This window comes from Saccoglossus kowalevskii, chromosome 7 (genome assembly GCF_978046115.1).
Source record: "Saccoglossus kowalevskii chromosome 7, keSacKowa6.1, whole genome shotgun sequence".
Taxonomy (NCBI): domain Eukaryota; kingdom Metazoa; phylum Hemichordata; class Enteropneusta; family Harrimaniidae; genus Saccoglossus; species Saccoglossus kowalevskii.
This window is the reverse complement of record NC_140647.1, coordinates 8919818-8946315: the sequence shown is the minus strand read 5'-3', so window position 1 is coordinate 8946315 and position 26498 is coordinate 8919818. Positions and strand designations below refer to the sequence as shown.

At 37.1% G+C, this 26498-nt stretch overlaps 1 protein-coding gene across 3 annotated transcripts in view; it reads left to right on the top strand.

Annotated features, from left to right (window-relative positions):
• The window catches only part of LOC100368547 (uncharacterized), a 119767-nt gene that overhangs the window by 67514 nt on the left and 25755 nt on the right, over nucleotides 1-26498 (top strand). For 2 of the 3 annotated variants that reach the window (XM_085501041.1, XM_085501040.1), the window contains exons 9-19: nucleotides 1150-1396; nucleotides 4863-4930; nucleotides 5346-5484; nucleotides 6438-8912; nucleotides 10718-10884; nucleotides 11087-11238; nucleotides 11741-11952; nucleotides 12615-12782; nucleotides 13174-13241; nucleotides 13833-13962; nucleotides 15408-15614. In XM_085501041.1, the coding sequence (XP_085357167.1) occupies nucleotides 1150-1396; nucleotides 4863-4930; nucleotides 5346-5484; nucleotides 6438-8912; nucleotides 10718-10884; nucleotides 11087-11238; nucleotides 11741-11952; nucleotides 12615-12782; nucleotides 13174-13241; nucleotides 13833-13962; nucleotides 15408-15614 (4033 nt within the window). Of the gene's footprint in view, nucleotides 1-1149; nucleotides 1397-4862; nucleotides 4931-5345; nucleotides 5485-6437; nucleotides 8913-10717; nucleotides 10885-11086; nucleotides 11239-11740; nucleotides 11953-12614; nucleotides 12783-13173; nucleotides 13242-13832; nucleotides 13963-15407; nucleotides 15615-24608; nucleotides 24645-26498 lie in introns of all 3 variants that reach the window. The other variant, XM_078005846.2, reaches the window with a different exon arrangement.

Here is a 26498-nt window from a genome sequence, read left to right as displayed (position 1 = left end):
TTTCAATCATGTTTGGCATATATCGGTACATCATACATATTGGAATGCATGTCCATGTCAGTTTGTTTCATAATCAGATCAAAGTTGACCGACTGGCATCCATCTTATTTTTTTGAAAATGTGGTATCTTGGACAGGATTTGTTGGTTTTCAAATTGATACAAACATTATACATGTTGAGATGCATGTACATGTATATGTCCAATGATGATTCATTTTGTGTTTCACATCTCTGTACATAAGCCTGGACAAATAAATTTCAGTTTGGATACAAAAAATGCATGAATAGCATATCCTGTTTAATTTATGACCATATATTACGATTTTGGAAGAGTCATTTAATACCGGTACATCTTATTTCTGTTGATACTAGACCAGACATTTATTCACTCTAAATTATTAACTATGCTTTTGGTCCATATTACTTTATTTTAGGCATAAATTACATTTCCACTTATTCCAACAGGGAATATGTCATTAACAATGACTTATTGTAAATTGATTTTCACTATATTTACTGTTCTCTAGCTAAAATATCAAACAAATAGAAACCTGCATATTTCATTTCCTAACTACTATTGCCTACTTTGTGACAATCATTGTTTGTGAATATAACTGAGATAATGCTTCATGTCATTTCACTAAAATATCTACATGTATTAGTAGACTTGAGTCACTGCCCATGAGTTGCCCAATGTTTATTCAATTACTCTTTCCTATTTGCAATTAAATTTTTTTTTTTTTTCAAATGATGCGGTTGACAAAATGTGTTTTTCATTGTTATCATCTACATACATAACTGAAAATTGGCAAATTCAGAAAGTTGAGCAACATATTGTTACCCTGTGTGATGTATTCATTGTTCCCTATTCCTCTGCAAATGTTTAAGTACTAGCATAGTGGTAGATTTTTCGCATTTTATGTATTTTTATTTTTGAACCAATTGGAAATTGCTATAGCCTTTATTGACAAAATATGGATTTATTCAAATGTGTCTTTATTAGTCCCCAATCAGGAATTAGGTGAGTCAGCATTCAACTTTTGCAGACACTCTTTTATCAGATTTTATAATACATGTATTCTCCTTGCAATCAAATATTGAATAAAAAAATGACATATTCTCATATTTATTTTATACATCTACTTTTAGAAGGAACAAAAACTGCACCTTGAAGCGTTGAGGATTACTATGGAGCAAACAAATGCAGCTCGCGTAGAAGTGATTCGTGCTGATATGGATCATAGCAAAGCTAAAGCATTAGCGGATCTCAGAGAAAGTCTGATAGAAACACACAGGAATGATTTAGCAATGCTGACGAACCAACTACAATCAGAGTGGACAGACAGAATGGACACATTAACTGCAGAACATGAAAAAGAAATTGAGACGCTAAGAGGTAGGTAAAAGTTACACTAATGTCTCAGGCACAGAGCTGTTGAATTTTACATTGTGTGAGAGTAAATAAGGAGTGGAGCATGGATTCACCCATACTATTCATGTAGTTACAGTGATACTATAAATTACAAATTAATTGTACACCGTGTTTTAATTTCATTGACAAGTAAAATTGACTTTTCTTTATGCAAATGTCATGAATATTTAATTAGCTCAGCGACCGTGCAATATGCTGTGTGGAAAGGGGTAACTTAAAAGCACTTTTTTGGCGTTATTGGCGATCCGCTCCGCTAGGATTGCCCTTATAATCACTTTTGTCGTTTTGTGTGTGTGTGTGTGTGTGTCTGTGTGTGTACATTTCCAGTGTTCACTATTATTTCTTCTGTGATTTTTTTGGCTTGGCCGATTTCGTTCAAACTTGGCAGGTAGGTCACACCTTAACCCTAGTTATAAGGAAAAATCTGAAAAAATTTTTTGGCCCGCCGTTGCCATAGCAACAGCAAAAAAACTGATTTTTGGATAGCTTCACGCCAAATGTATCTCCTCCTACAAATTTGGGATAAAACACTTCAGACATAGCTCATTCTACTCAGCTTGAGTGTGGGCACAAAGTTACCATTTGAATTTTTGATATCCGTTTTCATTACCGAGAAATTTGACCCTAAAGTTGGGGTAACTTTTCACCAGCAACGGCTTTTAACTCCTCTGTGATTGTTTCGGCTCGGCCGGTTTTGTTCATACTTCACAGGTAGGTCATGCCATCACTAATTGGAAAACAATCCTGGCCCACCATTGCCATTGCAACATCCAAAAACTGATTTTTGAATACTTTCGCCCCAATTGTATTACCTCCTACCAGTTTTATCGGTGTCGCTGGGTGTATATGATAAAGGGAAGTTGTGCAACCAAATTTGCCGAGTTCGCAGTTTTTCGCCAATAAAAAAATAACTAAGGCAACAACTCACGGTTTTTCAGCATTTTTGTAATAAAGACATTATTCTCCATCAATAATCCGCCCAAAACAGGAACATTTCTACTAATTCTTGTGTTTTTTCGACGTTTTTCGAAAAACCTGCGATTAGGCTGTGAAAGTAGAACATTCCGGAGGGGGCGAAATGGAAGAGCCATATTTAACGCGTAAAAATAGAACGCGTATTTTGACCTCTATGCGGTCGTCGCCAAAGAGCCTCGCGTCCATCGCCTGGCAATGCTCTTCCGTTTCACCAGTTGCGATTTTTTTGGCTAAAATTTGGGCAGTACTGTCAGTCACGAAAATTGATGAATAAATTAATACACATAAAATATGAATCACGGGCTAATTCAATGGTCACCGAACACTCCACTGTGGCAAGATAGTAGCGTACTGTATATTTGACCCAGATTTGACAAGCGTGGTACAGTTTTTTGCACGTGTCCGTAATAACGCGCACAAAGGATTGTGGGACAGAGTCCTTTATTTGCTGGCATTCTTGACTTTTGACTGCAGTTCTTTTTTATATTTTAGAGTAAATGCTTTTGATATGCTCTTAGGTTTCTTAATATCCGTCTGAAATTCTGGACTGTGGTCATATTTTTCGATTAGGAGTCGTATATTTAAATAACTCACCGTGACTAATGTTTTGCATTATGAAGTATATTTTTATGAAGGTCAACACACTGTACTTTAGGTAAATATTTACCATCTCGTTATTTCATTATTTCGCTTTCCAGCATTTACAGGAAACGCTTCATTCTAGAAAATGCTATCGCAAAACTGTTGGAAATAATAAATGTAACAGCAGAATACGTCCTAGCACAGTCACTCGACTAGGAGAGTGATTGTGGTCCTAGTAATAAACTAAGTGACTTCCAAAAACTGAATGGTGTTTGCGAACTTCGTATTAGTTATAAACCGACGTTAGCTTCACGTTTATGTCACACCATGGAAACAGCCAAAAACATGGTGCTTGTTTTTGAGCGGAGCGGATCGCCAACCAGCCTACCGGCTTGTATTTATTTTCTGTGATCATACAATGACTAACATTTGTACTAGTATATATTTGAAGTGTAATATAAGCCATAAAATAGTAGGCATTTCACAGGCACTTTAATTAGTCCCCGTTCGGACACAGTCCGAAAACGGGGACTTGTGTTTTGACCTCCGTGCATGTGTGCGTCGGTCCGGACCTGTATCTTAGAAATGCCCGGACCAATCACAATCAAACTTCACACATACATCATACATGATATCATACATATGCACGTCAATTTGTTTCACGATCTGATTCAAGATGGCCGAATGGCGGCCATTTTTGTGCTAAAACTCATCAAAATCAAGCATTTTCGGCTGTTTACAGATGGATTTTGTTCAAAATTGGTATATACATTAGACATTATAGGACCTTGATGCACATCATTTTGTTTAACAATCTGATTCAAGATGGCCGAATGACGGCCATTTTTGTGCTAAAAAATCATAAAAATCAAGCATTTCTCGGCTGTTTACAGATGGATTTTGTTCAAACTTGGTGTATACATTAGACATTATGGGACCTTGATGCAAATAATTTTGTTTTTCAGATTAGATTCAAAATGGCCGACTGGCGGCCATTTTGTTTTAATGAATGTGGTTCTCGTGCCATATGTCTGACTTGCTTTCACTGATTATGTTCAAATTTTAAATATTCATTATACATCATGTCATAGATAGACAGATATATTGGTTTGACGATCCTATTCAAAATGGCCGAATGGTGGCCATTTTTTTGCTAAAAAAATTATCAAATATCAAGCATTTCTGGCATTTATAGATGGATTTTGTTCAAACTTGGTACATATATTAGACATTACAGGTTTCTGATGCACATTTATTTTTCAGATCAGATTCAAAATGGCTGTCTGGCAGCCATTTTGTTTTAATGATTGGGCTTCGAGAGCCATATCTTTTAAATGCTTTGACTGATTATATTCAAATTTTATATATTCGTTATACATCATGTTATATATATACATGTATTCAAAATGGCTGATTTTGAATGCTGTTCCAGAGCAATATCTCTCAATATGAACAAGTACTTGTTTGACGATCAGATACAAATGTCAATCATTTTAATGTTAAAAAATCATATTCCTGACATGGTTATATTCCAGCTATATTACTATAAACAAAACTATATATCTTAAATTTGATAACTAACGGGTACTGTGCAATACATGGCTTGTTAAATCTATGTGAAAGTTTGAAATTAAAAAAGAATTTGTTGGTTCAAAGAAGCATCACTACATGTAGATCAGCTGTGTTTGCCTCCTGTAATATAGTATTATACGCATTGAACTCAAGTTGATTGATGTGACATTTGGCATTTAAATTGTGCTAACAATTTTCTGCAACCGCTATAATAAACAATGTGTGGGTCAATCTGTGTGATATGGGTCTGTTACAAAACTAATATGCAAGTCAGTGATTGTATATATGGTATTATTTTCAGATGAAATAACTCAAAGGTCACAGCAAGAGCTGGAAGAGCTCAGGAACAATCACAAAAAAGTTATGGAGGTAGGACTTCCTTTATTTTAGAATATAATTGTCTGATTTGATCTGATCGTCCTTATCAGTATTGACACATCAATGATGTACAGATTTCCTGTGATCTAAGAGAAAAATTCACGTCTTACTTTATAGTCTACAATCTATATTTATTGACTGAGAACTTCTGCTTCATGCTTATCTGTGAAAATGATTTTTGGTATTTGTATTTTGACTCCAGAATCGTACAGAATCATTTGAGAGTACACTCTGATCTACACTGTCATAACATGGTATTAATAGTGTAATGGATCAATCAATTAGGATTTAACATTAAAGCGAAATATGGAGAAATAAACTAATAACTCATATTTGCAATTGGTCACATCACCTTATGTTTTATTTCAAGATTTATAATAATGTTTGGTTACTTGTTTCTATTTAGGAATTAATGAAGGAACTTGAAACTAAAAACGATGCCTTAATAGCAGAAAAGAAAAATAAATCTGAAACTGAGGAGGAACAAAAAAGTGATGTGGAGTTACTTTTGGAGGAAAGGCAGAAGATGCTAGAAGAAGCTGAGTGTAAGTTAGTGCGGCAAGCATAGTATTTGTCAATATTTGTGTCAGTCTGTTTAATAGTATATGTTCCACATTAACTCTTTTATATAGCGCCCTCCAAGTCAATTTGATGTATAGGATTATTCATGATGCAGCATTACTGCGACTTGCAGGAATCCAAGAAACTGTAATTGTGACTCAAGACATAAAATTGAAACATATTAGAAACTGTTGTAGTGTGTTCCCACATACACACTATAACTTGACACAAAAATCAGCTTGGTGTAATTAAACTGAACATGATAGAAAATGTAGAAATAATGAAACAAGATTCTATTAAAAAAATAAAACCTGTAAGCTGTGAAGTGTTAATGGTGGATCACATGATCTATTTATTTAGTATCATAATCTCATCCATTCCGCAATTATATAATTTATAACTAAATCATGGTGATAATGATCTCTGATATTCATTTACCCATAATGCCTCACTAACAATTAACATATCCCTGCCTGCACATGTCAAAAAAACTCTTAAAAGTCATCTTAGTACATCATGCTCAACCATACATATTCAAATGTTTTGTCTGTCCTGTTGTCATCTGTCAGTGGTCTTATCTGTCCTAGCAGATGTCATCTGTCAGTGGTCTTATCTGTCCTAGCAGATGTCATCTGTCAGTAGTGTTATCTGCCCTAGCAGATCTGTCAGTGATCTCGTCTGTGGTCAGTTGTCTTGGTCTGATTGTCTGTCTGTTGATGGTCCACATGTTTGTCTTGTTTGTCCACAAGGTATTTGCATGAACCTGTAGTTTTTTCCCCAAGAGCTTGGTTACTAAACCTTAAACCTTTCTAACTATATATAGTACTAATGAGTGTTTCTGGCTACTATTCTTAACTTTCTTGTATCTCAGAGTGATTGACTACATGCTGTATTGTAGTATTGTACAAATCTGTCTATTTCTCTCAATTCACTTCAGCGGTGCAACAAAACCTGGCCCGAATTCACAACCAGGAAATGCAAGAGATGCGAGTCAATATGAATGCAAGCCATCAAGAACTGGTGGATGACTTAGTAGCTGCAAAGAAAGCACATGAGGAAACAAATGCCAAACACTTGCAGACTATTGCGGAACTCCAACATAAGGTTGACCAGGTTGACATCGAGGAGCACGAGGCTTTGCTAGAAGAGGTAGAAGCTCTACGACAGGAAATTGGTAGACAGAAGAAGAAGAGCGAGAAGGAACATGGTCGGGAAATGGAAAAATTAAGGGGATTTTTTGAGGAGAAATTGGAGGAAACTGAGAAGAGTTGGGCTGAGGAGTTGGATCGGGTGAAAGCAGAGCATCTTGACGATATTGAGCGACAACAACAGGATGACCATGGTCTTGAAACTGAGAATTTTGAGATTTCAGCTTTGACACGACATCAGCAATACACGTTTACACAAATTTCCATATCGGATGCTGAGAGTTCACCTCCTCCATCACCTTACAAGATGTTGGAGAGTGGAGAGCATTTGACGCAGGGAATGGATGAGAAACTGAGAGAAAAGTATAGAATAGATTTGGAGAAGATGAAGACTGAGTTGGAAAGTGAACACAAAGCTGAAATTTACAGGTTAAAATCACAGATGGAGTTAAAATATGAACTAGACATTAAGAGTTGTAAAGATGAGCTGAATAACAGGCATGAACAAGAACTCTCCAAATTGCAACAGTCGCATCTCGAGCAGCTAGAAGCTGAGAAGCAGTATCTGACTGACATTCATTTGAAGGAAGTTACACGACTCCGGATGGTGTCTGCGGCTGATGCTGCCAGACAGGTTGAAACCGAAGTTGAGAACTTGAGAAGTGAGATGGAGTTTTCTAAAAAGGAAGAGCTGTCTGAGATCAAAGATGAGCTGGGTCATGAACACAGGATGGAAGTAGGAGCTATGCAAGCTGATTTTGATATTCAGAAGCAAGTGGAAGTAAAGAGAGCACAAGCAGAATGTCAGAAAGAACTAGATGAGAAAATTGAAGAAATGAACCAGAGAGCGGAAGACAGGTTGATTGAAGAAGTGGCACATGTCAGAAGTGAATTAGCTATCGAGAATGCACAGCAAATGGAGATGATGAAAATGAACCTTGAAATGCAGAAGAGCAAAGAATTGGAATTAATGTCTAAAGAGTTTGAGATAGAGCGAGAAAGGATCTTGACTGAGATGGACGAGAAACTGAAAAGTCTCGAGCAAGAATTAGCCGAGAAGGCTAAAATTGACAAAGAGGATGCCTGTGTCACGTTGCAGCAAAAACATGAGAATGAAATGAAGAATCTTAAAAAGCAGCTTGATGAAGAAAAAATTAAATACAGCCTTCTGAAAGATAGTATTGATAGAGGCGAGAATCCTGAAATTGCTCTGTTGAAAGAGCGTTTAGAAAAGCAATATGACAGCCAGGTAGAGCTGATAAAGACTGAAATAACACAGGAATATGAAGGTATAATTCAAACTATGCAAGAACAGGCTACAGATCACCTACAAGGTCATCAGACTTTACTAGATAAGTTTGTAGAGGAGCAAGAAACAGAAGTGATGGCTGCCAAAGAAGTACATGCATCTGATCTTGTGAATCTTAGAGAGGCTCTACAGCAACAGCATCAGAATGAAATTGAGATGTTGAAAGGGATGCACTGTCGAGAGATTGAGAATTTAAAAGTTGAGTTGGTGCAGAAGTTGAATGAGGAGAAAGAGAGGATGGACAAAGAAAAGGTGAATGAGTTTGATGTGCATAAAAATGAGTTGGAGAAGCTGAAGAAAGAACATCTTGTAGAGTTAGAACTGCAGGAAGAAAGAGTGAAAGAAGAACTTACTGCTTCTCATATGGAGAAGTTCCGTGCTGTGACTAATGAGTTAGAGGCTGCACATCAACGTGAAATTGAAGCTACAAAAGAGGGTGTGAAAGAGTACATAGAAGCAGAGTATGTGACAAGGATTGAGGAACTGGAAAAGGACGTGGCTGACAGGGAAGACATCTTGAAGGATTTTATTGAGAAACATGAAACTGAAGTTGCTGAGCTGAAGGAATCTTACACTGAGAAAATCAAAGCAGAGAAAATGAAGGTGAGATCTCAGTACGATGACAGAGTTGATGCTGTCAACATGGACACTCAGAGAGAAGTGGACGCTGCAAAGTCTGATCTGGAAGAAGTACATCGACAAGAAATCATTGAATTGCAGAGTAAATTAGAAGCTGAACACACAGATGATATGGAATTACTGGAAAGAGCCAAGAGGCAAGAAATTGATACATTGAAACAAAAACACAGTGATGATATGGAGAAGATGAAAGCTGAACTGGAAGAGAAACTCAGACACACTCTGGAAGAAATTGAAGGTGATTACGAAAGTCAAAAAGAGCAAGAAATGACAGCATTTCGTGAATCTTTGCATTCAGAGTATCGTCGCATTAAAGGTAGGTGACATGATTAGGGGATAAGGTGTCACACATGTGACCAACATTTGACTGACATGTGATCAAACATGTGCATTTCCTCAACTCCTATGGTGAAAAAAGTGTCGAAACTGACAATTTGGCGAGCAGCAACTAGAAATTCTTCTGAATTTTCTGTGTAAAAAAAACTAACCTCACCTGAGTGTTTCTTTTAAATAAATAAAAAAAATATTAAATATTCACATTTGCAATACCGGTATAACAATAATTTCTATTCTTGGCACCTAAGAGCTACATGCAACTGTACACTCTAATATCACTTAAAAACGGAAATAGTATCACCTCTAAAAAAAAACGTTCTTCTTGTTACAATTAATTTCTTGAATATCAAATACATAAATTACACGATTTGTTGCAAAACATGCTACAACTTTGTGCTATGTGTACATAATGTTTCAATTGTGTTTTCTAATTGGTGTTTGGCAGACTGAATGTTTCAGTTTGACTCATTGAAAGTCGAACATCTTTGATTCAATTACACTTGGTCTTTTAGTTTTTTAGTCTTCTTATTTTCACACATTGATCAAACTCAGTCTTGCATTTTTTTTTATTCCTAAAATTCTACCGTATAATATATACTAGAAGTCTGTACTGCACATGTAGAAACCTTGAATTTATTCCAAGAGTATTTTAACCCCTTTCTCTCAAGAGTATAAACCCGAAAGTTGATAATGTGCATTAACAAAGTAGAAATGTATTCATTAAGTTCCTGCTGTCTGGACAATCAGTATGACCATCTGAATCTTTGGTGAAACAAATATACATTCATTGTGTGCTGTGCTATTGCAAACCACAATATTGATATTCTGATTTGCTTATATGATATTTTCTGACGTCTTCTTTCTGTATTAGGAGATATAAATAAATAATTATACTTTAGGTAATTTTAACTTAAATACACAATTTTTATACAAAGAAAATAAATCTAAAAAAAACATGTTAAAAAGCTTTTAGCCAGTGAAATAAGCCTTGTGAATAATTGGAATTATTGTAGTGTACCCATGTTATATTACGCTCAGTTCACTAGGTAATACAATGTCTAGTCATAGTCTGCTGATTGATTAGCTTACATCAGGGATATTTGATACATCTTAATAACATAGCAGTGGGACCCGATGTATATTGTACTCTAATTGTTTTGTATTAAACTGCTTTGACATATTCCGTTTATCATGTCTGCTTGAGTTTCCCTTATTAGTGTAGGGTTCCATTCAATTTTAATTCATGCAATGTTTTGGTTACGTTTTGAAATTTTGAACATAGATAATCAATATTCGAGTTGACAGTTTCATTACTGTGTCTGTGCGCTATGTTAATGAATTAAACAACCAATGTGGATGTAAACGAATCAAATCGGGACACTTATTTTAGCCAAGTTTTATATCTCATGCATTCATTTGTGTTGAGAACACTCTGTGTGTATATTGCATTTCAAGTTGTTAGCCTCAAGGTTAATATATCATGCATTCATTCATGGTAAAATGGTTTCAGTGATTATAGCAAAAAGCTGTTGTCATAGATATATATTACATAATCATTGCTGGCTTTTATCACACATTTTCACAGAAATGTTAAAGTGTTAAATAATAATATTTTTATGATTAATGTCATATCAATTTTGACTGAAACTGCAAGAAATTAATATGAAAAGATAGAAATGGCCTCATGTTGACTTTGTTGAGTTGTCTAGTGGACCTGCCTTGTCATGGACACTGCAAGGCTCCTTCGAGAGGTTTAAATGTGATGAATTGAGTTGAACTTTTCAGATGAGATGGCGAACCAGACCAGGGAGAGGGAACAGCAGTATGTGGCTGAATCAGATGCAGCATTTGAAAGTATTAAAAAAGAACATGAAATAGAAGTTGGTAGAATTCAAAAAGAATCTGAGCAGCTCCAACAACAGTTAGAAAGAGAGCAAGAAATAGTTGCCAAGGTAATGGAGTCAGAGTATGCTCTTGATTATCAATTCTGCAATATGTTCATATCAGCAGTGTTTTACAGGTTGTACATTAGTAAATATGGCTATGATAAGGAGTTGAAAGTAACACATGCTTTTAGTTGTACACGATGAGAAAGCATCTTCCACTTGTCACTGTGATCCATGACCTCTTAATGACCTCTGTTCCTTTCCTCAGTTAAAAGATGAGAATGAGAAACTACAAACAAGGCTGAAAGAGGAGGTAGAGAAACATGACACTACAATGAATAGAAGAGAACGAGAGATGGAAGAGAGTGATAATTTACTTGCTATGTTAAGATCTGATTTAGACAGACTTAATACAGAAAGGTAAATCTTTAAACCAATTTAGTTCCATGATATACCAGTGGCAACTTTCATTCTCACAAATGCCTCTAGTGAACATTTCAAGTTACAAAAATGATTAGAATTTTCTTTCTTTATTCCTGTTTATGAATGTAAAATGAGTAATTTTCACTGGGTTTAAATTTCGCTGATTTATCATTTCAGGCATATTCAGTGGGTTTTAGATTATGTGTTCTATGCTAAATTTTAAAGTACATTTTCCAGTCAGTGAAATAAGCAAAATTAGCCAGTGAATATATCAGATTTTTATTCAAATAATTCAAATTTTGGGGGTATTATTTTATATTAATAACTTCGTTCAGTAAGAGGGTGTTCTCTAATCTGTTTATAATATTTAGCTTATTAACTGAATGAAATTCACTGTATAGTATAATCACTTGTACGAGGATTGATGTGTAGTAGATTTTCATCGTTGTCAGAATTTCATTATGTCTGCATCTTACACAATGACTTTTTATGTTCTCAGGGATACTACACAACGTATCAATGACCACCTACTCAGAGTTATGACTGAATCCGTCCGTGTTTCCTTGGCAACAGGAGAGAAGATCAACAAAAAATTAGCATCCATACTTCCTGACAGCAGGCCTGACATAGAAGGCGCTGTTGCACTAGAGAGAGAAAGTGGTGTTGGCTCAGACAGACCTGATGAATCAGATAGTGGGGCAGCAATGCAAGGTAAATTATGATAGCCCAATCTCATCATTTTTTTTCTCGCATTATGATTAAATACAACCACTATTTTAATTGAATGAGTCTGACAAAAAAGATGTTTAGCTCATTCACGTCATTGTCATGTGTGTAATTTACAACGCTTTCGTTATATTGCATTAAACATGGTGGGAAACTGAGTCACCATGCCGTCTCTGTTGAAAAATGTTTGCAGTCTGAATTATGAAAGTGATATGCACATGGAGTGTGTTGCCTTGTTTCACCCATTCTATGAGGAGTTGAAGGTTCTGATAATGAACAAAAACACATCGATTTAATACCTGTCTTGCCATATTGCGATTCTGCTCTTTCGTGTGCACATACCCTACAGAAATCCAACAGTATGAAGTTGATCTTGTTAAGTGCAAGGCTGGATCAGTTTTACTATGTTTTTTTTTCAATCATCAGTATGCTGTTTATTTTCACTTGGAATTTATTTTCGCTATTTTCCCTGAAGGAATGATTCAGTGAAAATAATATAATCTTTTTTCCTATATTTTACATACAACTTGTTAAAAATCAGTGAAAATAAATTCCATACAAAACAATCAAAAAGTCATTTCATCGAAACTTAATTCTAGCTATAATAAAGTATTCTACAGTACTATTAAATATTGTTTTGTTTAAAGGTGCTAATAGTGATTCACAGGAAAAGGAAGGCCTTGGTAGTGATGATGGCACGCTGTTAGATACAAGTGTGACGTCAATTACTGACGAAGGATTAGAAATATCACAGCTAACCGAAAGTATGTTTGTTGGTCCTGACCTTGGCCCTGAAGGTGAAGAGATAGTTTTAGGTAAGTTTTCAAATTTCAATGATTTTAATTTTGTCACTTTGTCAGCAACTCGTTAAATGATGGAAATGAGGACTCGCATGTCCTCTACTTTGTTATCCAGTTGAAGGCCAAAGTCAGTATTCATCACATTTTTAGCATGACTTGTAGCAACAGCCAATCATGTCTATTTGTTCCAAAATGAACCTTGAAATTGTGGATAATGTTACACCAACATTTTGGCACGATAATTGCATCACAAAGCACTAATACGTCTGTTTTGAAGTTCTCCTGAGGTTGCATATACAAAATTTCTGAATAGATAGACTTGAAATAGTGTAATTGTGATTGTCACAATCCCTTCATGTGAAATAAGGTTTGCAGCATTGCTGAACAAATAGATTGTATTTATCAGGTGCTGGCAGTCGTCTACAAGGCTCTGTGGAAACACTTCTGGATGTGATTGTTACAACCACACAGCAGGTAAGAACAACTATTATGTTGTACAAATTTATTTGAAGTTCTAGTTTCATTTTTTTTTTTAGCAATATCATTTTGTGGTAATAAAAAACTCTTTGTGTAACCAAGTTCAAAAAACGTTCTTCCATGCTTCATCAATTCGTTTGAACTTTGTCTGAATCAAGGCATGGTACATTGGTTTACTTTGTTTTATGCATAATGTAGTGAGTTTGATCATTCTAGTTATTTTTGGCAGTATAAGTAGTATGAGCTCAGACTACCAAATAGCTGTGAATGTCAACCCAACTTAACCATTTTTTAAGGCCTTGTAAAATTTAAAATACAAGAAATCTTTTGGTTGGGCATGAACATGTTTGTGAACCCAGTGAAATTGCTCAAAACATCAAAATATTGAAATTAAATGCCAGTGAAAATAATCAATTATCTTGGAATTAAAACTGTCTTTCAGGTTTTATAAAACATTTGGGTCAAATGGGAATAAATTTCTTCAAAACAATATTGTTTCTGAATATTGTTAAATATAATATACCTTTCTATCTGAGCTTTCTTTGATAAAGTTTACAATTGACACATGACAATATTTGAAATCCATAGTTGCATCAGTCTCAGGAATTACTGACTGCTACAACAGAGACTCAAGAAGAGCTGAGAATTGTCAATGAAGAACTCAATGAAAGGTTACAGGCACAGGAAAAAGAAGAACATGAACACCATGTAGACCAAGGTAGGATTCAGACATTATTTCTAAAACATGAATAGATATGTCCACTTGGCATTGACATTACTCATGTGTCAGCATGTGTGTCATATGTATGTGTTGGGGTGGAGGAGGTGATAATGAAAAAATCTTTGAATAACCAAAAATTGTGAAAATAATGTGTGATTGTTTTGTGTGCTCTGTATTCTTTTGTCCCAGGAAATTGTACACTGTGTGCTCTAAAGTTACCGGAGGTAATTCAGTTTATCTACCTACTACCTGGAGACTTCTATTTAAATGTTTTTGGTAGTCATGGTAATGCAGTGTCTAGTATCAAATCCTCTAGACTTTCAGTTTGTTCATTGAAAAAGAAAAGTGTATGTGGATAAAAATTATGCTTCTTGTCTTTAAAATCATGTGATAGGTGTGGTGAATCATGTGATAGGTGTGGCGAATCATGTGATAGGTGTGGCGAATCATGTGATAGGTATGGAGAATCATGTGATAGGTGTGGAGAATCATGTGATAGGTGTGGAGAATCATGTGATAGGTGTGGAGAATCTGCTATTATATTTTTATAACTAGACTAATCTTCATTTCCTGATCAAAAGAAGAAAAAAATGTTTTTGTTGTGCAGATAGACATGAAGTCAATAAATTGGATCTGCATGAATTTTCTTATAAATTCCTATGAATTTCTGTTGACAATTGAACTAGTTTAATGGCTATAATTAACAGTTAAATAATTGACATGTCTCTAACTGATATAACAGGTGATATTCAAGGAATTTAAGTCATTGACTGTAAACATAATCATTCATCTCATGTGGAGTTTTTATTTGCCTACTGAACATGGTTTGTGTCAGGTTTTTAAACAAATTAAACTGGATCCTGGGGTAGGAAATAAGATGTTTTACATATGATCTGAGAAGCCTTATCAAATAGAGATAACATTGCACCATTTTACTGACTGTGTTTGTATGAAATAAGAGATCCTGTTCAGCCATATTGTTTTGATCTATGGTCAGCTGTTAATAATAAAGATTTTACTTCCTATATATACCTGGATACATAGATATGTGGCTTTTATTTTATTGATATATACATGTACAGCATGTTTTAATTGTAGTCTGTTTGATTACATAAATTACACAGTACATTCCCTAACACATACTCACATTGTTTCCTTCCAATGTCATCACATGTAATAAATGTATCTAACACACTTTAAACAGTGTTTAATTTCTTCCCTGTAAACCTAATAAAACAGTGTATTTGTCAACAACAATAGGTCAAGATGCTTACATAACACATACAGGAACAATTTTTTATAGCTGCATTGCCAGCTACATGTAGGGTGTATTTCAGTTTTTATACCTTACTTAGCATTGCCAGAAGTACTGAATTGTACTGGTATTGGTTTGATTTTTAATTCACATTTCTGACAATAATAAATTTTTACTCTCTACCCAGAACTGACCGATGGTCACTCAGTTGAGTCTCTGAGAGAGCAACTCACAAAGAAGGAGGAAAATGAACAAGAGTTAGTTGAACAACTGGAGGTCACAACCACACGACTCAAACAACTGGAACTAGCACAGCATCAGCTCAGGGAGGAACAAGAGCAGTTGGATCAGCAAAAGATGGCTCTTGCGGAAACTATCGACACCCAAGAACTTGGTAAGTTTGGTGTCCATATCTATTTGACGTCAATATTTGTTTATCTTGTATCAAAATATGTCATGACAGAAAGTGTATATTCTATATTTTAAACTTTTCTAATTCATTTGAAGAGAAAGAAGAATATTAATTTTGTTTTCAGATATTAAGTAGCTTTTTTTGTTATACCAAGAGTGTATTAAAGGGATCACATGCCACCTCATATATGTTTGTCCCACCTTCAGTAAATTATGTTATGCTTTCTGGTCAGTATGTGTTCTTATTTATGTTCATCACCCCCTCCCCTGACTGCAGTTGGTAAGAATCGTCAAGCAGGGACTTGGACTCAATTGGGATATTGTCTCTCACAAGGAAAAAATCAGATTTATTTGAAATTTAAATTTGTCTGATCTGGTGCATGTGAGATTGGACAATTATACTTGTGATGTGTAATGGGATGGGGCAGCAGAGGAGAAGGGTGTGTGGTCCTGCTATAAGTGATACACTCTTGATTTTGTCAATTTTGTCATGGGTTAAGGTGGAAAACCAGCATTTGGTGTTTAATTAGTGGGTTAAAATACGGTATACAATGAATGTAGATTGTGACCTTTTGGCTTGTGTATTTAGATCATTTCTAGAGATTTACACATGGTGATTCTTTGGTTCTTCTATCCCAGTCCTTTGGTACTATCATCTTATCCGAGTCCTAAGGTACTATCGTCTTATCCCAGTCCTTTGGTACTACCGTCTTATCCTAGTCCTTTGGTACTATCGTCTTATCCCAGTCCTTTGGTACTATCGTCTTATCCCAGTCCTAAGGTACTACCGTCTTATCCTAGTCCTTTGGTACTATCATCTTATCCTAGTCCTTTGGTACTATCATCTTATCCCAGTCCTTTGGTACTATCGTCTTATCCCAGTCCTTTGGTACTATCATCTTATCCCAGTCCTTTGGTACTATCATCTTATCCGAGTCCTTTGGTACTATCGTCTTAACCCAGTCCTTTGGTACTATCGTCTTATCCCAGTCCTTTGGTACTATCATCTTATCCAAGTCCTTTGGTACTATCGTCTTAACCCAGTCCTTTGGTACTATCATCTTAACCCAGTCCTTTGGTACTATCATCTTATCCCAGTCCTAAGGTACTACCGTCTTATCCTAGTCCTTTGGTACTATCGTCTTATCCTAGTCCTTTGGTACTATCATCTTATCCCAGTCCTTTGGTACTATCGTCTTAACCCAGTCCTTTGGTACTATCGTCTTATCCCAGTCCTTTGGTACTATCATCTTATCCCAGTCCTTTGGTACTATCATCTTATCCGAGTCCTTTGGTACTATCGTCTTAACCCAGTCCTTTGGTACTATCGTCTTAACCCAGTCCTTTGGTACTATCATCTTAACCCAGTCCTTTGGTACTATCATCTTATCCCAGTCCTAAGGTACTACCGTCTTATCCTAGTCCTTTGGTACTATCGTCTTATCCTAGTCCTTTGGTACTATCATCTTATCCCAGTCCTTTGGTACTATCGTCTTAACCCAGTCCTTTGGTACTATCGTCTTATCCCAGTCCTTTGGTACTATCATCTTATCCCAGTCCTTTGGTACTATCATCTTATCCGAGTCCTTTGGTACTATCGTCTTAACCCAGTCCTTTGGTACTATCGTCTTAACCCAGTCCTTTGGTACTATCATCTTAACCCAGTCCTTTGGTACTATCATCTTATCCCAGTCCTTTGGTACTATCATCTTATCCCAGTCCTTTGGTACTATCATCTTATCCCAGTCCTTTGGTACTATCATCTTATCCGAGTCCTTTGGTACTATCGTCTTAACCCAGTCCTTTGGTACTATCATCTTATCCCAGTCCTTTGGTACTATCGTCTTAACCCAGTCCTTTGGTACTATCATCTTAACCCAGTCCTTTGGTACTATCATCTTAACCCAGTCCTTTGGTACTATCATCTTATCCCAGTCCTTTGGTACTATCGTCTTAACCCAGTCCTAAGGTACTATCGTCTTATCCTAGTTCTTTGGTACTATCATCTTATCCCAGTCCTTTGGTACTATCGTCTTATCCCAGTCCTTTGGTACTATCATCTTATCCCAGTCCTTTGGTACTATCATCTTATCCGAGTCCTTTGGTACTATCGTCTTAACCCAGTCCTTTGGTACTATCGTCTTATCCCAGTCCTTTGGTACTATCATCTTATCCGAGTCCTTTGGTACTATCGTCTTAACCCAGTCCTTTGGTACTATCATCTTAACCCAGTCCTTTGGTACTATCATCTTATCCCAGTTCTTTGGTACTATCATCTTATCCGAGTCCTTTGGTACTATCATCTTAACCCAGTCCTTTGGTACTATCGTCTTATCCCAGTCCTTTGGTACTATCGTCTTAACCCAGTCCTTTGGTACTATCGTCTTATCCCAGTCCTTTGGTACTATCATCTTATCCGAGTCCTTTGGTACTATCGTCTTAACCCAGTCCTTTGGTACTATCATCTTAACCCAGTCCTTTGGTACTATCATCTTATCCCAGTTCTTTGGTACTATCATCTTATCCGAGTCCTTTGGTACTATCATCTTAACCCAGTCCTTTGGTACTATCGTCTTATCCCAGTCCTAAGGTACTATTGTCTTATCCTAGTTCTTTGGTACTACCGTCTTAACCCAGTCCTTTGGTACTATCGTCTTATCCCAGTCCTTTGGTACTATCATCTTATCCCAGTCCTTTGGTACTATCATCTTATCCGAGTCCTTTGGTACTATCGTCTTAACCCAGTCCTTTGGTACTATCGTCTTATCCCAGTCCTTTGGTACTATCATCTTATCCAAGTCCTTTGGTACTATCGTCTTAACCCAGTCCTTTGGTACTATCATCTTAACCCAGTCCTTTGGTACTATCATCTTATCCCAGTTCTTTGGTACTATCATCTTATCCGAGTCCTTTGGTACTATCATCTTAACCCAGTCCTTTGGTACTATCGTCTTATCCCAGTCCTTTGATACTATCGTCTTATCCTAGTCCTTTGGTACTATCGTCTTATCCTAGTCCGTTGGTACTATCGTCTTATCCCAGTCCTTTGGTATTATCGACTTATCCTAGTTCTTTGGTACTATCGTCTTATCCTAGTTCTTTGGTACTATCGTCTTAACCCAGTCCTTTGGTACTATCGTCTTAACCCAGTCCTTTGGTACTATCGTCTTATCCTAGTTCTTTGGTACTATCGTCTTAACCCAGTCCTTTGGTACTATTGTCTTAACCCAGTCCTTTGGTACTATCGTCTTATCCTAGTCCTATGGTACTATCGTCTTATCCTAGTTCTTTGGTACTATCGTCTTAACCCAGACCTTTGGTACTATCATCTTAACCCAGTCCTTTGGTACTATCGTCTTATCCTAGTTCTTTGGTACTATCGTCTTAACCCAGTCCTTTGGTACTATCATCTTAACCCAGTCCTTTGGTACTATCATCTTATCCCAGTCCTAAGGTACTACCGTCTTATCCTAGTCCTTTGGTACTATCATCTTATCCTAGTCCTTTGGTACTATCATCTTATCCCAGTCCTTTGGTACTATCGTCTTAACCCAGTCCTTTGGTACTATCGTCTTATCCCAGTCCTTTGGTACTATCATCTTATCCCAGTCCTTTGGTACTATCATCTTATCCGAGTCCTTTGGTACTATCGTCTTAACCCAGTCCTTTGGTACTATCGTCTTATCCCAGTCCTTTGGTACTATCATCTTATCCGAGTCCTTTGGTACTATCGTCTTAACCCAGTCCTTTGGTACTATCATCTTAACCCAGTCCTTTGGTACTATCATCTTATCCCAGTCCTTTGGTACTATCATCTTATCCCAGTCCTTTGGTACTATCATCTTATCCGAGTCCTTTGGTACTATCGTCTTAACCCAGTCCTTTGGTACTATCATCTTATCCCAGTCCTTTGGTACTATCGTCTTAACCCAGTCCTTTGGTACTATCATCTTAACCCAGTCCTTTGGTACTATCATCTTAACCCAGTCCTTTGGTACTATCATCTTATCCCAGTCCTTTGGTACTATCGTCTTAACCCAGTCCTAAGGTACTATCGTCTTATCCTAGTTCTTTGGTACTATCATCTTATCCCAGTCCTTTGGTACTATCGTCTTATCCCAGTCCTTTGGTACTATCATCTTATCCCAGTCCTTTGGTACTATCATCTTATCCGAGTCCTTTGGTACTATCGTCTTAACCCAGTCCTTTGGTACTATCGTCTTATCCCAGTCCTTTGGTACTATCATCTTATCCGAGTCCTTTGGTACTATCGTCTTAACCCAGTCCTTTGGTACTATCATCTTAACCCAGTCCTTTGGTACTATCATCTTATCCCAGTTCTTTGGTACTATCATCTTATCCGAGTCCTTTGGTACTATCATCTTAACCCAGTCCTTTGGTACTATCGTCTTATCCCAGTCCTTTGGTACTATCGTCTTAACCCAGTCCTTTGGTACTATCGTCTTATCCCAGTCCTTTGGTACTATCATCTTATCCGAGTCCTTTGGTACTATCGTCTTAACCCAGTCCTTTGGTACTATCATCTTAACCCAGTCCTTTGGTACTATCATCTTATCCCAGTTCTTTGGTACTATCATCTTATCCGAGTCCTTTGGTACTATCATCTTAACCCAGTCCTTTGGTACTATCGTCTTATCCCAGTCCTAAGGTACTATTGTCTTATCCTAGTTCTTTGGTACTACCGTCTTAACCCAGTCCTTTGGTACTATCGTCTTATCCCAGTCCTTTGGTACTATCATCTTATCCCAGTCCTTTGGTACTATCATCTTATCCGAGTCCTTTGGTACTATCGTCTTAACCCAGTCCTTTGGTACTATCGTCTTATCCCAGTCCTTTGGTACTATCATCTTATCCAAGTCCTTTGGTACTATCGTCTTAACCCAGTCCTTTGGTACTATCATCTTAACCCAGTCCTTTGGTACTATCATCTTATCCCAGTTCTTTGGTACTATCATCTTATCCGAGTCCTTTGGTACTATCATCTTAACCCAGTCCTTTGGTACTATCGTCTTATCCCAGTCCTTTGATACTATCGTCTTATCCTAGTCCTTTGGTACTATCGTCTTATCCTAGTCCGTTGGTACTATCGTCTTATCCCAGTCCTTTGGTATTATCGTCTTATCCTAGTTCTTTGGTACTATCGTCTTATCCTAGTTCTTTGGTACTATCGTCTTAACCCAGTCCTTTGGTACTATCGTCTTAACCCAGTCCTTTGGTACTATCGTCTTATCCTAGTTCTTTGGTACTATCGTCTTAACCCAGTCCTTTGGTACTATTGTCTTAACCCAGTCCTTTGGTACTATCGTCTTATCCTAGTCCTATGGTACTATCGTCTTATCCTAGTTCTTTGGTACTATCGTCTTAACCCAGACCTTTGGTACTATCATCTTAACCCAATCCTTTGGTACTATCGTCTTATCCTAGTTCTTTGGTACTATCGTCTTAACCCAGTCCTTTGGTACTATCGTCTTAACCCAGTCCTTTGGTACTATCGTCTTATCCTAGTCCTTTGGTACTATCGTCTTAACCCAGTCCTTTGATACTATCGTCTTATCCTAGTCCTTTGGTACTATCGTCTTATCCCAGTCCTTTGGTACTATCGTCTTATCCCAATCTTTTAGTACTATCGTCTTATCCTAGTCCTTTGGTACTATCGTCTTATCCCAGTCCTTTGGTACTATCGTCTTATCCTAGTTCTTTGGTACTATCGTCTTAACCCAGTCCTTTGGTACTATCGTCTTATCCTAGTTCTTTTGTACTATCGTCTTAACCCAGTCCTTTGATACTATCGTCTTATCCTAGTCCTTTGGTACTATCGTCTTATCCCAGTCCTTTGGTACTATCATCTTATCCTAGTACTTTGGTACTATCGTCTTAACCCAGTCCTTTGGTACTATCGTCTTATCCTAGTCCTATGGTACTATCGTCTTATCCTAGTTCTTTGGTACTATCGTCTTAACCCAGACCTTTGGTACTATCATCTTAACCCAGTCCTTTGGTACTATCGTCTTATCCTAGTTCTTTGGTACTATCGTCTTAACCCAGTCCTTTGGTACTATCGTCTTAACCCAGTCCTTTGGTACTATCGTCTTATCCTAGTCCTTTGGTACTATCGTCTTAACCCAGTCCTTTGATACTATCGTCTTATCCTAGTCCTTTGGTACTATCGTCTTATCCCAGTCCTTTGGTACTATCGTCTTATCCCAATCTTTTAGTACTATCGTCTTATCCTAGTCCTTTGGTACTATCGTCTTATCCCAGTCCTTTGGTACTATCGTCTTATCCTAGTTCTTTGGTACTATCGTCTTAACCCAGTCCTTTGGTACTATCGTCTTATCCTAGTTCTTTTGTACTATCGTCTTAACCCAGTCCTTTGATACTACCGTCTTATCCTAGTCCTTTGGTACTATCGTCTTATCCCAGTCCTAAGGTACTACCGTCTTATCCTAGTCCTTTGGTACTATCATCTTATCCCAGTCCTTTGGTACTATCGTCTTATCCCAGTCCTTTGGTACTATCGTCTTATCCCAGTCCTTTGGTACTATCATCTTATCCCAGTCCTTTGGTACTATCATCTTATCCGAGTCCTTTGGTACTATCGTCTTATCCCAGTCCTTTGGTACTATCGTCTTATCCCAGTCCTTTGGTACTATCATCTTATCCGAGTCCTTTGGTACTATCGTCTTAACCCAGTCCTTTGGTACTATCATCTTAACCCAGTCCTTTGGTACTATCATCTTATCCCAGTACTTTGGTACTATCGTCTTATCCGAGTCCTTTGGTACTATCATCTTAACCCAGTCCTTTGGTACTATCGTCTTATCCCAGTCCTTTGATACTATCGTCTTATCCTAGTCCTTTGGTACTATCGTCTTATCCTAGTCCTTTGGTACTATCGTCTTATCCCAGTCCTTTGGTACTATCGTCTTATCCCAGTCCTTTGGTATTATCGTCTTATCCTAGTTCTTTGGTACTATCGTCTTATCCTAGTTCTTTGGTACTATCGTCTTAACCCAGTTCTTTGGTACTATCGTCTTAACCCAGTCCTTTGGTACTATCGTCTTATCCTAGTTCTTTGGTACTATCGTCTTAACCCAGTCCTTTGGTACTATTGTCTTAACCCAGTCCTTTGGTACTATCGTCTTAACCCAGTCCTTTGGTACTATCATCTTATCCTAGTCCGTTGGTACTATCGTCTTATCCCAGTCCTTTGGTACTATCGTCTTATCCCAGTCCTTTTGTACTATCGTCTTATCCTAGTCCTTTGGTACTATCGTCTTATCCTAGTTCTTTGGTACTATCGTCTTAACCCAGTCCTTTGATACTATCGTCTTATCCTAGTCCTTTGGTACTATCGTCTTATCCCAGTCCTTTGGTACTATCATCTTATCCTAGTTCTTTGGTACTATCGTCTTATCCCAGTCCTTTGGTACTATCGTCTTAACCCAGTCCTTTGATACTATCATCTTATCCCAGTCCTAAGGTACTATCGTCTTATCCTAGTCCTTTGGTACTATCGTCTTATCCTAGTCCTTTGGTACTATCGTCTTATCCCAGTCCTAAGGTACTACCGTCTTATCCTAGTCCTAAGGTACTATCGTCTTATCCTAGTCCTTTGGTACTATCGTCTTATCCTAGTCCTTTGGTTCTATCATCTTATCCCAGTCCTTTGGTACTATCGTCTTATCCTAGTTCTTTGGTACTATCGTCTTAACCCAGTCCTTTGGTACTATCGTCTTATCCTAGTTCTTTGGTACTATCGTCTTAACCCAGTCCTTTGATACTATCGTCTTATCCTAGTCCTTTGGTACTATCATCTTATCCTAGTCCTTTGGTACTATCGTCTTATCCCAGTCCTTTGGTACTATCCTCTTATCCTAGTTCTTTGGTACTATCGTCTTATCCCAGTCCTTTGGTACTATCGTCTTAACCCAGTCCTTTGATACTATCATCTTATCCCAGTCCTAAGGTACTATCGTCTTATCCTAGTCCTTTGGTACTATCGTCTTATCCTAGTCCTTTGGTACTATCGTCTTATCCTAGTTCTTTGGTACTATCGTCTTATCCCAGTCCTTTGGTACTATCGTCTTATCCCAGTCCTTTGGTACTATCATCTTATCCTAGTTCTTTGGTACTATCGTCTTATCCCAGTCCTTTGGTACTATCGTCTTAACCCAGTCCTTTGATACTATCATCTTATACCAGTCCTAAGGTACTATCGTCTTATCCTAGTCCTGTGATACTATCGTCTTATCCTAGTCCTTTGATACTATCATCTTATCCCAGTCCTAAGGTACTACCGTCTTATCCCAGTCCTTTGGTACTATTGTCTTATCTTTGTCCTTTGGTACTATCGTCTTATCCCAATCTTTTAGTACTATCATCTTATTCCAGTCCTCTTGTTCTCAGACTATTCCAGTGCATTTGTACTATTGTTTGTTACCAGATTCTCACTGCTCTTTAATGCATGACCTCTCTTTATATATATTATACGTCAGAGTGTAAAAAATGTATGTCTGAGTAACCTTTTTCACTTTTATGAACCTGTGTCACACAAGTCGTACGTTTCATCTTCTTGTCCTATTGTACTCATGTCGGCCTTGGACGTATGTGCTGTTGTGTTTAATTCATCATATTCATAACTGTCATCTCGGCTATTTTCATCCTAAACCCAAACCACTATATGCATGTTGATACAATGGTGTCTTTTATCTCAAGTTTGGCAGGGTTTTCTTGTTGTTATCTTGGATGGTTATCAGCTGTTATATTACAGCCATTCCTTTTATGTTCTTCTGTTCTCACTGTGTGCATGAACATATCCAGCTTATCTAAATACATGTCAATAATTCTTCTATAGTAGCACTGTAAATCTTGATGCTGGTCTAGTAAGTAAAGCACGACTTTTATTATACAAAGTCTTCTTAACAAAATCCTCTCTGTCTTTGTCTCCCTGAAGAGGAAGGCCCTGCATGGAAAGGAAAAAAGGGCAAAGGTATGCTGTCTCTTCTGCTCTCGTAGTGTAAATTTTAAAACGCTATCATTTTCAGTTTAAATTGATATTATTTTTGTTGTTATGTGTTCTTTAAATCTATGGCTGCGTCTTGTTAGCTGATGACCTGGCCATGGTTGTGCACATAGAAGTGAAAGGTTAGTCCCTTCCACTCTCTAACACCCCTATCTCAGTACAGTGGCATAGTCCATGTATTGTTCTTAGTGGGATATTCCATATAATATAGGTGTGTCAACTTTAATGCTTACAGGCTATTTTTGAAAGTGGTTCAACTTCGTGGTGTTTGAAATGGAGGTTGGCTATGTGCATGTGCTGACAATAATGAATAATGTACATGTCAAGGTTAAAAATAAATAAAAATAAAGATGTTTTCAAATCTGCCATTTTGCCACATTTCATTTAAGAGTCAAACATACCATTTCTTTCACTGAACCTTGATGTATATTCAACATCATTTAACCTGCATTTGTGGTGACTATCTATTATAAATCACATCTTGTGGGGACACGTCTCTGATCTGTCAGGCAGTTTATTGCTGTATTCCTGTCACCATTCATAATGTGAATCTGAGCTGGATTTCAAGACGTACATCTACACATGTATTCCTGTCACCATGTACTATACTGTGATGTGAATCTGAGCTGGATTTCAAGACGTATATATACACGTGTATTCCTGTCACCATGTACTATACTGTGATGTGAATCTGAGCTGGATTTCAAGACGTATATCTACACATGTATTCCTGTCACCATGTACATACTATACTGTGATGTGAATCTGAGCTGGATTTCAAGACGTATATCTACACATGTATTCCTGTCACCATGTACTATACTGTGATGTGAATCTGAGCTGGATTTCAAGACGTATATCTACACATGTATTCCTGTCACCATGTACTATACTGTGATGTGAATCTGAGCTGGATTTCAAGACGTATATCTACACATGTATTCCTGTCACCATGTACTATACTGTGATGTGAATCTGAGCTGGATTTCAAGACGTATATGTATTCTGATGAAAAGTTTTAAAAGATGAAATCTTGTATATTATAACCACAGAGGGCGCTATTGTAATTTTTAAACTACACATGATGAATTACAGCAATTAGTTTAAACTATTGATGTGCTGTATATTAAATAAAGCATAATAAGTCCTTATAAAGTACTCTTGCTGGTAACTTATTTTATAAATTAAATGTTATTTACAATAAAAATATGAATATTTTGTATTTATCATTCTCTGACCTTCCTAGGACATCTGCTCAACTAATTAAGTGCATGTGTTACAACAAACATATTTTAATGTTTTGTGTCAATGTCAATTTTCTCTGAACGAAGATATGGTTACAATGCATCACTGTTACTCACTGACTTTATAAACCCTCATAAAATTTGCTAGCATTTGTCTCTTAAGTAAAGTGGTTTCCTATATACATGTATGTAAATCTTGATAAACTACAGCCAGTGGCGAAACCAGTGTCACGTAGTATGGTCATGTGCAAATAATGGAAGTTTAGCTCAATGAGCTCCCCCAGCCAATCAGAGTGTTGCAAATATTCACATCCAAAAAATCAACCTGTCAAAGACTGGCGTTAATGCCTTGTAGTGTAGATTACCAATAGTCACTTTCTTAGTTCCGTAGGTGCATTCGGTAGATGTCGGTACAAAAGCCAGTTGACTACATATCGACAAAAGGCAGAACCATGACAATTTCTTGAAACTGCTGCAAGGAATGTCTACAAAGTGTACAACCACATGTACCAGTGAAACCACGCCCAAACCATTCAGCTGCTGTTCAACTCGTATTCTACCACACTACTGAAATTCA